The following is a 12,703-nucleotide window of genomic DNA, read 5'->3' as shown; positions in this document are numbered from 1 at the left end:
AAACAAAATGGCAGTCACAAACATGCACACGAGGCTTGCATTCCCCAAGCACTCTCCTAAGTGCTGTGTATATACACGCGCTGAATGAGCTTATGAGGCCAGCGCTGTTATCCGCACAGTATTGAGAACACCAAGACCCAGCGGTGGTAGAGGGGAAGTGATTTGCATGTCACCTTACCAGGTAGAAGAGCTGGGATTTGAACCTGGCACTCTGGGTCCGTGCTCTTACCCAGGAAGCCACAGAGATGAAATTCGCCCAGCACAGACCAAAAGCCGGAGAATTGGAGCCAAGAAAGGAGACCCAGATCCCGTCTCCTTGTTTGGTCCTCCCTTTCAGCAGTTTGCATAAATCACTATTCCAAAGGGGGAGGGCAACCTTGCTCCTCAGGCCCTAGGCTCCCCAGGGCAGGGTGCGGCCTGCTCCTCTGGCCTGCAGCTGGGCTGCTGGGGACAGGTCAGACGGGTCTGGCTGGTGCAGAGGGTTGAGGTCCTGCAGCTTCCGGTGCTCAAGTCCCCAGGGGCCTCAGCTGCTCAGCCCCACAGGAGGCCTCTACCAGCCACATCCCACCCCTGCCCCTCAAGGAGGGGGGGAATTTTGCCCTCAAGGCCAGGCCCCACCCACCTCTGTGTGGGGAGTAGAAAACAATGGGAAGCAGCCAGAGCGGATAGCCCTGTCCCAGAAGACTGCCCTGCTGCTGCTCCCTACCACCCCAGGAGACCACTGGAGAGAGATGGGTTCGTGGAAAGGGAAAACTGCTCTACCCGCCTGGCAACCTCCCAGCTGGCTTCCTGTCTCCAAGGTGACAGGCCTGCATGGAAAGAAGCCCACTGTGCTGTGGCCCCCACTCCTACCCCAACACAGCCTCAGTGTCCACACTGCCCTGCAGGGCCCATCTCCCCCTCCCTCACTACCTCCTGAGGGTATTACCCCCCATCTCCCAGTCCCACAAATGCAGACCACAGTTAAAAATAGAGCCTCTTTATTGGTACCTGTAAGCTCAGGTACAAGGTGTTCCCACAAGCGCGCAGGCTGGCAAGGCCTCCTGGGCAAGAGGGCAGGCCCAGAGTCTGGGGTTCTTGGCACAGACATAGAGAAAAATGAATAAATTATAGTTCTAACACTCAAGGACGATACAGAAATTAGGATGCAAAATTCAACATCAGCAAACAGGCATAAAAGCCACGAGGGGCCACCCCTCACCCCAGCCAACTGGCCTTAGGGCATGGGCAAGTGGCCCAGGCTGGCATGCAGTGCCCAGAAAGCCCTGAGATAGTAGTCAGGGGCATGCTGTGGGCCCCGAGGCTAGCCCCTTGCCCTCTGTGGGCTTCCTGCTTCCCTTCTACATTAGTGGGCCCAGAATAAAGGCTGTGGCCTTTGGGAAGGAAGGTGAGGAGGCAGAGGACAGGAAGCAGAGGGGATTGTGTGGGGCAGAAGTAGGTTTTGGTCACGGTTGGTCAGCCCAGCCCCCACACCTAGATGCTGTCCCCAGCCCCCCGCCCGGAGCCAGGCAGCTGCCACGGCAGACCATAGGGCCCCAGTCCACACCTGGTTTGTACCAAAGCCCAGGCGTGGCAGGGTTGCAGGACTCCAAGACCGAAGGGACTCACAGGGGTCTGTGCCCCAACCCCAGCACTGCCCACCAGCCAGAGGGGAGGAGCCTATGCCTCCTAGTCTCCAAATAAATTATGGAAATAAATTATAGTCTTCACAGTCCAGAAAATACAGCCACCCATGGGTCTGGGGCTCAGGGTGGCAGGAGAAGCCATTAGAAGTGGCTGATTTCAGCCCTGTCTTGTTTGGGCTAAGGAACATCATACAAGACCAAAAAGGGGTCTGCAAAGCTCCAGGGGAGCCATATTTCCTCCTGTTCCTGGCACACACCGTGGAAATGGAAGGAGAGACTGTGTGGGCTTTGGGGGGGTGGGGTGGGGGTGCCAGATGGCTGAAAGGGAAAGCCCCCTCCCCACCCTCTCCTCAGCACAGAAAATTACAAAAATAAATAATCGATCCAGAGTGTTGCACAAAAATCAGGAGTGCCCGCATGGATGAGCCAGCCAATGGGAAACCCTTGACAGACCTCAGGGAGCCCCCAAATTACAACAAAGCAGCAACGGGGCTCTTGCGGCCACAAAAAGTTACCCTAGTCCTCACACAGGCACTGGCTCCACCAGAGGCGCTGGGGCAGCGTCCTCGAACAACTGGCTGTCTATGAAGGGAGCCAGGGCCTCAGCAGCTGAGTCCGGCAGGCCCACGATGGACTCCAAGAAGCAAGCGCCAGCATCGCCCGGTGGAGAAAAGGCAGGCAGGGGGAAGCAGGGGGCCTCGAGGTTGTCCAGGCTGTCAGACACCTTCTGGGAGGTGTAGTGAGGCCCCAGACTGTAGTCTGGCAGGGCCTGGAGCAGCTCGAAGGAGTCGCAGGAAGACAAGCTGAGGTCCACTGAATTGCTCTGGCCAGCATCTGAGCTGGGCAGCACCGAGGTGCCAGGGAGGCTGCCTTCTCCCAACCCTTCAAGGCCACTGTTTAGGAAGAAGCTGGCATCCAGGTTGGCGTTCTCATCCAGAATGCCTGACGTGAGGCTGGAGCTGGAATAGCTGTGGGTCCAACTGGCCAGGCCACCAGGGTCACCAGTACCAAAGATGTCAGCTGGGTGGAAGCAGCTGAGGTTGTCGAGGTTCCCTACCCCCCCGTCCTCCTCCTCCTCCTCCTCCCCTCCCAGGTCGGAGTCACTGAGACTCAGGACCCGGGCCAGGCTGTCATCATCCATGTCGGGCTGGAAGCCAGGGCCAGGCAGGGCTGGGTGGGCGGTGCTGCTCGGGGCGTCGCTCGTGCCCGAAGCTGTGGAGGAGTCGGTCATGTCGCTGCTACAGCTGTTGTCTCCCAGCTCACTGCTCATGGGGGGCTTGGCCAGCGGGAAAGTGGGGGCCAGGACCTGATCACCAGGGCTGGTGGGGCCGCCCTGGCCAGGAGCCTCCAGCTCCCCCAGGCTCTCAGCCCCCTGCTCCAGCTGCAGGCGGGTGAGCGTGTGGAGGAAATGGGTCTGCACGCGGGCCTGATTAAATTCCACGCGGCCCTTGGGGTTCTCGCAGCCCTCCCTGCAGCAGCCGCAGGGGAACGTGGTGTGGTCCATCTGCAGAGAGAGCAGAGCACGAGTGAGGGTCCCGCGGAGCCCAGAGCAGTCCCCGAGCTCAGGCTCCCCTTCCCAGCCCATACCTGGCACTTGATGCCTGCCAGACTGCAGCTGCAGGTCTCGGGGTCACAGACCCGATCACAGCGACAGCCACAGTCCTCCCGGGACTGGCGCAAAGCCTGCAGCTCCCGTTTCTCCTCACGATCGATCCTCCGCACGCCGGCAGCCCGCAGCAGAGCCCGCCGTCGCCGAGCCGGGTAGGGCTGTAGGAGGGTCATCTCCTCTAGCCGGCCACCGGCCACGGCCACAGCCAAGTCCTCTTCCACAGAGGCATCATCAATGGCGTCCACTGTGAGCGGTGGGGTGGCCTCCGTCTCAGGTAGCCCGGTCTCTGCAAGCTGAACCCATGGGAGAGAGGAGGCCTGTGAGAGACAGACAGGGGTCTTGGCCCCCACAGCCGTCAGCCACTGGGCAAATACTCCCCACATGCTTACTCTGGGCTGGGCACCACGGATACCACAGTGAACTAGAAGGCCAAGAACACTGCCCTCAGGGCATTTGCAAAGAGACTTCCTGTTCCTATCATTCCCCAGTTTGTGGACAAGCCCCCCGCCTCCCTCCTCAGCCATCCCGACACCCCAACCCCCAATGTCATCTCAACTCCCCACCCCCTACCCCGCGGTGAGGGCAGACAGCTTCAGGCACCATGCCCCCAGCCCCTACACCAAACACAAGCCCTTCCACACCCCACTCTGTCTGCAGATAATCAGGCAACAGGCTCTGATGGAGTAATACTGGCCCCAGGGGCCTCTTTCCCCAAATACATAATGAGCAAACTGGCCCCCACCCCGGAAGCCCCTCCCCTCAAGGCTAGGACTTCAGAAGCTGGCCAAGGGCACAGGCGATGGAGAGGGGTCTCCCCTACCTTCCACCGCAGCGCCTCCAGCTTCTCCTCCTTCAAGCGTAGGCGCAGCTTCTCACGCCGTGCCCGGGCTTGCTCCTGGGTGAACTCAGCCAGGGAGAAGCGGCGGCAGGCACTGTGGCGAGGGGCCATACCCAAAGTGCAGCCGCCACGGCTGGGCACGCTGGTGAAACCCTGACACCTCGGAAAGTAGAAGACGGTGATGCCATCAAAGGCGACTCGGCCTGGCCGCTTCCTGGGAGCCCGCTTCAGGATGGACAGGGCTGGAAGGCACGGAGGGAAGGGGCAGGGCATTAGTCCTCTGTGAGGGACCGCAGACCTCCAGGAAGATGCTGCTGAACGGCCTCTCCTCACATGCCCCGCTCTGACCTTCCGTCCCGAGAGAAAAAGAAATGGATCTGAATTTAGGAGCCAGCCTCGCTGGATCAGGGCTGGTAAAATCGAATGCCACTCCTAGGTCAACATGGGCTTACTGTTACTTACCAGTCCAAATGAGAGCATTTGTGAGATTAAGCAGCTTTCCCATCTTTATTAGCCATTTGTAGGTTCCTTATGCAGTTTTCTATAGTTTTTTGTTTTATCATTGATTTGTAGGGCCACTTTACATGTGATATTGAAGACACTGATCATCTGTCTAACCCATCTGGGCAAATATTTTAGTCTTTTATTTTTGTTCAAGGGATTTTACAAAGTAACTTCTAAGGCCATGTAATTAAAAACATACTGATCTTTTCCTTTACAGCTTCTTGCATTTTGCAGGCTTAGAAAGGCTGTTATTTGGAATTGCCTTTCTAAGTTATGGGTTGTTTATTGGTTAGTAAGCTATGTATTTGGTATATTCTATACAAATACTGGTACACTACTGTGTTTAATTAAACTATAAGTAGTTACCTTAAAACAGTTGAATACTGGCAAATGCATGTATTTTAACTTAATAGATTATTTTGCCTGTCCCAATCCAATACACAGAATTCTTATTCTCTCTGCAAACTGAACTGGGTAGCCCTTACTGAACAATGTTAACTACTAGTGGTGACAGACAGCATCCTCATCTTGTTCCTTAGTGGGATGGCTTCCAAGATTTCCTCATGAATTGGAATGCCAGCTTTTGGGTTGAGACAGTATTTTTAATCACTTAAGGTAGAATCCACTTATTCCTATTTTACCAAGGGTCTTATCTAGAAGGAACATGACATTTTAATCAATGTTTTTCAGCATCCACAGTGGCTCTCATAGTTTTCCTCCTCGGACATAGTCACTGGGTAAACTCTAAGACTGGATTTTATAAATATTAAACCATATTGCCAGAATAAACCCACAGTTTAGTCAACATACTGTTAGGTTCTATGTGCTAAAAATCATACTCTATCTGTAATACAGAGTTATGCACGTTAGGACATAAACAAAGACACCATATCTGGGGTATTAAAATGTCATGGCAGGGTTAAATAGGAAAAATATGTCTAAAAAGGCTCCTTGGGGTGGGGGGCAGCAATAATGGAAAATAAAGTCGAGGAATAGTGCTTAAGGGCTGTCTTTGTCATTTTGAAATCAGAATGACACCAGCTTGAAAAATAACTGGGGACGAAACCTTTCCACTATGTTCAGGCAAAGCCAAGCGGCACTTTGACAGGAGAGGGACCGGCCTGACAGGCCCTGCAGTGCACAAGCATGGGGCGTGGGACTCCAGTGGTTCAGTTGGTAGGACAGGGTGTACAAGCTGGAGAAACGAAACTGGATCATAAGGGAGGAGTTGGAGCCAGAGGGCCCCAGGGCTACTCTGTGGAGCTCCGTCCTGACCCGCAGGACTTCTAAGCAGGGAGTCCTGAGGTCGAAGGTGAATCTAGCTGGGCCCAAGTGCCTCTGGACAGTGGGCATTCCTGAGTGACCACTCTATTACGGGAAGTGGCCAAGGTGGGGAGCCAAAGCCACAAGGGCATGACCTCCAGAGGCCAGAACAGCTTTGTCAGGGGCCTCCCAATTTCATCTTCAGGAAGGAAGAAGGGGTGTGGTGGTTCCCAGGGGAGGGGGACTCACGGGTGAAACTCCGGGTGCCACAGAAGTCCCGGTCAGGCAAGGGCAACTGATCCCAGGGGCCCTCCTCATCTGAGTCTGGGGAGACTGAAGAGCTTGGAGAGCAGGAGCGAGAACGACGGCCAGAGGAGGACAACGAGGAGGAAGATGAGCACAGTGAGGAGGAGTCCTCATCCAGCTGGTCAAACTTCCTCTTCAGTGGCCCAGTCATGGTGGGGCAGGGGTACTCTGGGGTCTGGGCACAGACAGCCTGGAATGGAAAGGAGAAAGCTCTCAGTGGCAGGCCTGAGGGCAGGTGGCGCCAACTCAGCCACGATCAACTCTCCCCGAACCCTCCAGGGTGTCCCAGGCCTCCCCCTTGGCTCTGCGCGCAGGGGGCACGGCTCCAGGAGGCTTCTTTCCACAAGCAGGGCGCTGCGGTCCAAACCCTCATCCTGGCACTTGCAGACTCCCACCCCCTCTGCCCAAAAGCCTTCCCAGGACACCACCAGGAACCTTCCCCACTACCTCCTACAACCCACCTACACACATGCATACACCAGACCAACAGATGGACCAACAGACCTCAGCCCGGCCTCGCTCATTCCCCGACAGGAATCCTGGGGGCTGACTCACTGGCTGGGTGATTCACACGGCTCGCATCTGTGTGTCTTTGTGTGTGTGAGGCCGGCTGCCACAGCCTGCACAGCCCCATACAGTGGCTCTGCTCCCTCCTCCTCTTCGTCCTCCTCCACCACCAACCCCCAGCACACCCACAGACACACCACCCCGCACGCGCACGCGCGCACACACACACTCCCGCCCTTTCTCTCCTCCTCTCCCTCTCTCTCTGGGGCCAGGTTGACCAGGGCACTCCGGGAAACAGGCTGGCTTTGACACTGGCCCTGATTCCCAGACACAGGACTTTCCGGAGCCCCTCCTCTCCTATGACAGAGCCACTCAGATTTTCCCTCAGAAACCCCCGCCCCACAGAAGTCCCCTGCCTCCAGGCCTGGCTGCACTTCGTGTCTCTCTAACAACTCCTGCTTGATCTTAAAAATGCATCTTCATCTTGCCTCTACTCCAATCAATACCTAACCCTGTTTGTTTGAATTAACTTCCTACGGAAATTATTTTTTTCCTCTTACACACACACACACACACACACACACACAAACACACAACAACTCCTCCTCCTCTTAGTGAAACTGACCAGTCAAGATGATGTCCCACTCTCTGTTTGTAGCTTGGTGACTTGCGGGTACCTCAGGACACACAGCTTACTGTGTCCCCCCTTCGAGGGTCTCAGCCTTCAGAGGGGGTGCAACTGGAGCCTCCCACAGCCTGGCTGGCTTTGGCTTCGGGGAGTGGAGTTGGGGTTCCCACCCCTACATACCTCTACTATCCCTGGGAATCCCCAAAGGACTCAGTTCTAAGAACTGAGCTACCTCGTCTCTCTGTGTCCTACAGGGCTCAGGCCTGGGCCCCAGGAGGTCACCAGGAGGAAGGAGAAACGGTGCAGAGGCCCTAGTGCTGGGGAGCCCCTCCCCCACTGCCATTACAGGAAATGAGAACAGGAAAAACCAACCAGAAGGCTGGCCATCTCCTCTACTCAGGTGTCCTTTCTAAACACCCTCGTCCCCCTCTGCCAACCCTACCACAAAGTCTCTGGATCCTAGACCTAGAAGGTGCACGGTCAGTGGACTTACTGGATAAAATTCGTCCCGGGCATAGCCTCTCCCCACAGGCAAGAGAGAAGCAAGAGAAACTCTCCCCCTTGCTAACCCTTCACACTAGGCCAGGGGAAGAGAACACACAGGTGCTTCCGGGGACTACTCAGCGGGTAGTTTCTCAGGCTTGGCACCCGCACCCTCCCCCCAAACCACAAACAAAAACAACCCAGCTCCCAGCTGACCTGCAGGCTCTCCCAGGATATGGGGGGAACTTATGACCCAGAGCAAGGCACACACACACACACACACATATACACACGTGCAGACCACAGAGACACACACAAACACACATGAGCAAACCACACCCACATACCCTGCCCCTACCAGACCCGCTGGGAGACCCCATCCTTTCCCAAACTCCAGATGCTGTCAACAGAGTGCTGAATGCCTAATCACACACCCATGCCCAAGGCCCACCCCTGCCAAAACCAAATGCCCACTTTGTATCTCTGCCTGGCTGTCCCTTAGAAACAAAATTCCATAGGCCCCAAATCGAACCCCTTGTCTCTGTTCCCCACCCCCCGTGCCATCTGTTCCTCTTCCTGTGTTCCCTATCTTAGTAACGGCACTGCCACCCACCCAGTTACTCAAGCCAGAAACCTGCAGCCATCCTCAACTCCTTCCTCCCTCTCCCTCCAGCCACATCCAAGCAGCCAGTCCTGCAAGTACACACTAGCCCACTTAATGCACCCAGGGCTAGGCAGAGAGACAGTGGGGATTGGGGAGGCCATCAGCATAGTGTTAGGAATCTTGGCTCCAGAACCAGACTGCCTGCACTGGAACCCTGGCTTGGCTATTACCCGGCTGCGCCACCCTGGTCAAGGTCCTTAAGCTCTCTGTGTCTCCAATTCCTTGTCTTAAAATCTCACAGGGTTGGGAGGTTTACATGAATCAATACATGTCAAGTTCTTAGAACAGTGGTAAGTGCTGAGTGAACATGTCATTCTACACTGTGAGAAAAAGGCGCTCCTGGATACAACATGTGAATCTCAAAGATGTCATGTGGAACGAAAGAAGCCAGACACAAGAATACATGTGAATGAAGTTCAAGGAAAGGCAAACCCAATCAGTGATGATAGAAGTCAGAATGGGAGGGGAGGGTGTTTGTTCCGCACCGGGGACAATCATGGGGGGAACTTCTGGGCGGGTGGGTCTCTCAAAATGTTCTGTGCTGATCTGGCTGGTGGTTCCATGAATGTCTAAAACTAAAAATTCATCTAGCTGTACACATAAGATTCATATGCTTTATGCATTTCACGTATGTCTCCTGTTTTATTATGTCTCTGTCCCCACTGCTACTGTCCATGTCCCCTGCCTCTGCTCCTGCCATTCCCCAGCAGCCAGAGTGATCTTAAGATCTCTGCCTGCCACCCCCATGCTTAGGAAAGCCGGCCCTTAGGATCAAGCCTAGAATTCCAAGGGGCTGAAGCAGGCCTGGCTGCGGCCTCTCCCCTCACTATATTCCAGCTGAACTTGCAGTTCCCCTAATTGCCATGACCTGCCCGCCTCCTGGCCTTTGCACAAGCTGGAACCCAGCCTACTCTCCTTTAATAGTCATTTCCAAGAGGGCCTCCCTGAAACCCCCACTCCTCACTCCTGACTACATGCCTCTCTGGGCTCCCACCGGCCTCGGGATTCCCCTACCCCTGCCCTTCTCTCGAAGTCTTCCTTCGGCCTCACTGCTGCTCCCTCCCACCAGGCTAAGGGCCTCTCTGCCTGGGCTTCCCTATACCCATGCCTAGAACAGTCTGGCACAGATAAGGCACCTAAAGACCAGCAGAGGTGGGCCTCAGTGTGATTTCCTGACCCTGTCACAGCTCGTTTGGGGGTGGGGCATGCCCACCCCCCAGCCTGCCTGCACTAGAGCCACAGGAGGGGGTGGCTCTGAGTGTAGGAAGTTCAGGCTGCAGTCAGGTGCCAACACAGGCATCTCAGGAGGCTCCCTGTTCCCCAGAAGTAAACACACAGAGATCAAGGAAGCAGATTTAAGCCAGACACCCTGGCTCTGCCTCAGGCCTGTCTACAGAACGGGAATTCAAGGTGAAGGGGTTAGAAGCTTCAAGGCTGCAGAGAGGAGAACAGGGGCACAGGGAAGGTACAGCCGTGCCGCACATTCTCGTGAGGAACCTCCACCAGGATCTGCAGACCTAGGGTGGAAGGAGAACTGATCTCTGCCCTGACACTCCTCTAGGTTGGAGGGAAAAGGGGCAGCCCTTGGGTCTTGCGCTTCCCTGTCCCACCTGGGAATCCAGAGGCCGAGAGAGGCAGAGGCAGGAGATGAGAAAAAGAGCCAGAGACAAGGACAGGCCAAGTCAGAAAAAGGAATGAAAGATAGTGAAAGAGTCCAAGAAAAGTGTCAGACAGTGAGTCAGAGGAGGGGGGAGGGGCCTTCAGCAGCTACCCAGGAATCAAGATCCCAACCATGGCTCAGTTCCCAGGGTGAACACGGCCCCCTCCTAGGGTCCTGGAGGAAGGAAAAGCAATTCCCAGGAGCTGGCTCAGACAGAAATACCACACCCCTGAGGAGCCCCAGAGACAGGCCCTGAATCAAAGAGAGCCAGGCTTCTTCCTGGATCTGCCTGGGCCCTGAGAATCAGGCCACCCTCCTGTCACCACACACAGGAGTTGACAGCTCAGGTGACACTTCCCCACTCTACTACTCACAACCAGCTACAAACTCAGGCCGCACTGTGAGTCCCAGGAAGGCTACCTCACCCCAGGCACCAGGCAAACAAAGGCTCTTTGGGGGCCAGGAGGATATCTCAGGGCCTCTGGGAAGTCACATCAACTCCGCTGTGCAGCTCAGCAGTCCCAATGCCCCAGCCCCCCGAGTTGATACTGGGGAGAGGGCGCCTTCAGCTGCCTCCTTCCTCCTCTGGGAATCTGAAGAATGTCTTTTAACCTCAGATCTCCAGGCCTTGGTCAGGCCAGCTCCCCCCAACACCTGGGGTCACATGACCCCAGACCCTCAGGAACTACTTCCTAGGACAAAGAAAAGACACCCCTGAGTACCTCTGGCCCCCACTGGGATTGGCTAGAAAAACCACCTGGGCAGCACAGAGAGGGCAGACAGGAAGCCTTAGCACACCCCATCCCCCCATCCCCCCATCCCTCTGAAAGTGATCCTGGGGAGGGCACAGTTCCTCAGCCTTGGCCTCCAAGGCCTGGCGCTGGGTAGGTGCCAAATGTTTGCTGGCTACAGAAGGCCAACTGCTCCTGCAGAAGGGAAATTGCACCTGACAGCAACTGCTTCCTCCAACTAAGCAAGGTCTCCTTCATTCTCATTCATTCATTCATGCATTCAACAAATATTGAGCTCCTATGGCATGCCTAAAACTGTGTCAGGCACTTGGGCAGACAGGGAGCAAGACCCACACTAGGACTGCACTCTTACAGCTTTTAAATTTAGTGGCAAGGAGTATGTAGTTAGAAAACCATGGTAAGGTCAGAGGGGTGGGACAGGAGGGGGAAAGCTGAGGGTAAAGTCTCTAGGAGGAGAGGAGGTAGAAAGTTCCAGAGGGGGCACAGCATGTGAGAGAGCCAGAATGGTGAGGGGGAGGGGCGTCCTGGGACAGGTTTTGAGAACCAGGGCTGACTGGGCAGGCTTTAGCTTGAGGGCACTGGAAGCCATAGAAGGGTTTAAGTAGGGAGTGACAATACCAGATTTGCATTTTAAAAAGATGGCTCAGTCCCCGACCCGAGGGGGGGTGTGACTAGTTGGCCCCATGCCAGGGCTAGGTGAGCAATGACAGCACAGGGAGGGTAAAGGAGAAAGGGGAATAGACTTGGTAACCTCCGGATGTGGAGATGAAAGAGGGCAATGATGTCAAGGATTTGGGGACGAGAGGAGGAGGTCCGCTCCAGAGGGCTGTGAGACATCTGAGTGGAGGTGTGGGGTGGGCAGTGGAGCGGGGAGGGCTCCTCGGGTGTCAGGAGTGTAGGCTATGTATGTGACTGCCTGAGAGCCGGAGTGACTAAGTGTGTGACGGCTGCTGTGGTGGGGACATCCAAGGGTGCGTGCCTGTGGAAGGGCCCCCGGGGAGGGGAAACTGAGGACCGGGAGGAAGTACGTGCTGGGAAGGGGAGAAGTGCGTGGGAGAGAGCCTACGTGTGCCCGCGGGTGTCCGGTGGAGCTGCGCCCGTGACTCACAACGGTGGCCTCTGCGTGTGACGGTGACTGACAAACAGGTGAGCGTACGACACAATCCCTCCTCCTTCCCTCCCTCCTACCGGGGTCCGTGACTCACGGAGCCTCTCTCCTCCTCGCTCTTCCCTCCACTCCCTCCCTGACCCCCGCCGGCCGGGGGCGCCAGGCACGCGCCGCAGTCCCGGCGCCCGCCCCCGGGGGGGAGCCCGAGGAGGAAGGCGACAAATGTCACCTGCTCCGGCCATGCGAGGAACTTCTGAAAAGTTCTCAGGCAACTGGGTCAAAAGGAAACTCTCCCGTGGACGCGCGCGCCCCGTCACCCCGCCACCCGAGCCAACCTCCACTCGGCCGCCACCCGCACTGGGTTCGGGGCGCCGCGACTTCTCGGGGTACCGGCGGCGGCGCGGGGGAGGGGAGCGGAAACCCTGCCACTCTCGCCTCTCCTCCCCGGACGCCGGCCCGGCGCGCAGTCTGGAGCCGAGCCGTCCCCGCCCCGGCGCCCGCTCAGGCCGGCGGGAGGCAAGTGGCAGGGACCCGAGGGGCGCAGCCCCCCGCGCGGGACGCCCCCTCCCCAAGATCCCGGCTCGCCGGGCCCGCAGCCCCTCGGCGCTCACCTGCGATCCGGGAGCTCGCCCAGGACACCAACGCGACCCGCGTCCCGGCCGGGGACGCCCCCCGCGCTGCTACCCCGTGTGCGCTCGGCCGGGCAGCCGTCGGCCCAGCCGCCCCTAGCTCTGAGCGTCCGGCAGCGGCGGCGGC

At 56.8% G+C, this 12,703-nt stretch overlaps 1 protein-coding gene across 8 annotated transcripts in view; it reads right to left on the bottom strand.

Moving 5' to 3' along the window:
• Positions 1-963: 963 nt before the first annotated feature.
• The window catches only part of CSRNP1 (cysteine and serine rich nuclear protein 1), a 12,105-nt gene continuing 365 nt past the window's right edge, over positions 964-12,703 (bottom strand). The window contains exons 1-5 of one of the 8 annotated variants that reach the window (XM_034662214.1): positions 12,559-12,697; positions 6,089-6,335; positions 4,055-4,314; positions 3,213-3,572; positions 964-3,129 (exon numbers count right to left, since the gene is read on the bottom strand). In XM_034662214.1, the coding sequence (XP_034518105.1) occupies positions 2,149-3,129; positions 3,213-3,572; positions 4,055-4,314; positions 6,089-6,296 (1,809 nt within the window). In that variant the 5' untranslated portion in view covers positions 6,297-6,335; positions 12,559-12,697 and the 3' untranslated portion in view covers positions 964-2,148. Of the gene's footprint in view, positions 3,130-3,212; positions 3,573-4,054; positions 4,315-6,088; positions 6,336-6,649; positions 6,831-7,277; positions 7,703-7,773; positions 8,212-12,558; positions 12,698-12,703 lie in introns of those variants that run through there. The other 7 variants (XM_034662220.1, XM_034662221.1, XM_034662218.1 and 4 more) reach the window with 7 other exon arrangements.

This window comes from Ailuropoda melanoleuca, chromosome 6 (assembly GCF_002007445.2).
Source record: "Ailuropoda melanoleuca isolate Jingjing chromosome 6, ASM200744v2, whole genome shotgun sequence".
NCBI lineage: Eukaryota > Metazoa > Chordata > Mammalia > Carnivora > Ursidae > Ailuropoda > Ailuropoda melanoleuca.
Note: the sequence above shows the minus strand (reverse complement) of the source record. Positions and strands in the feature narration are given on the sequence as shown.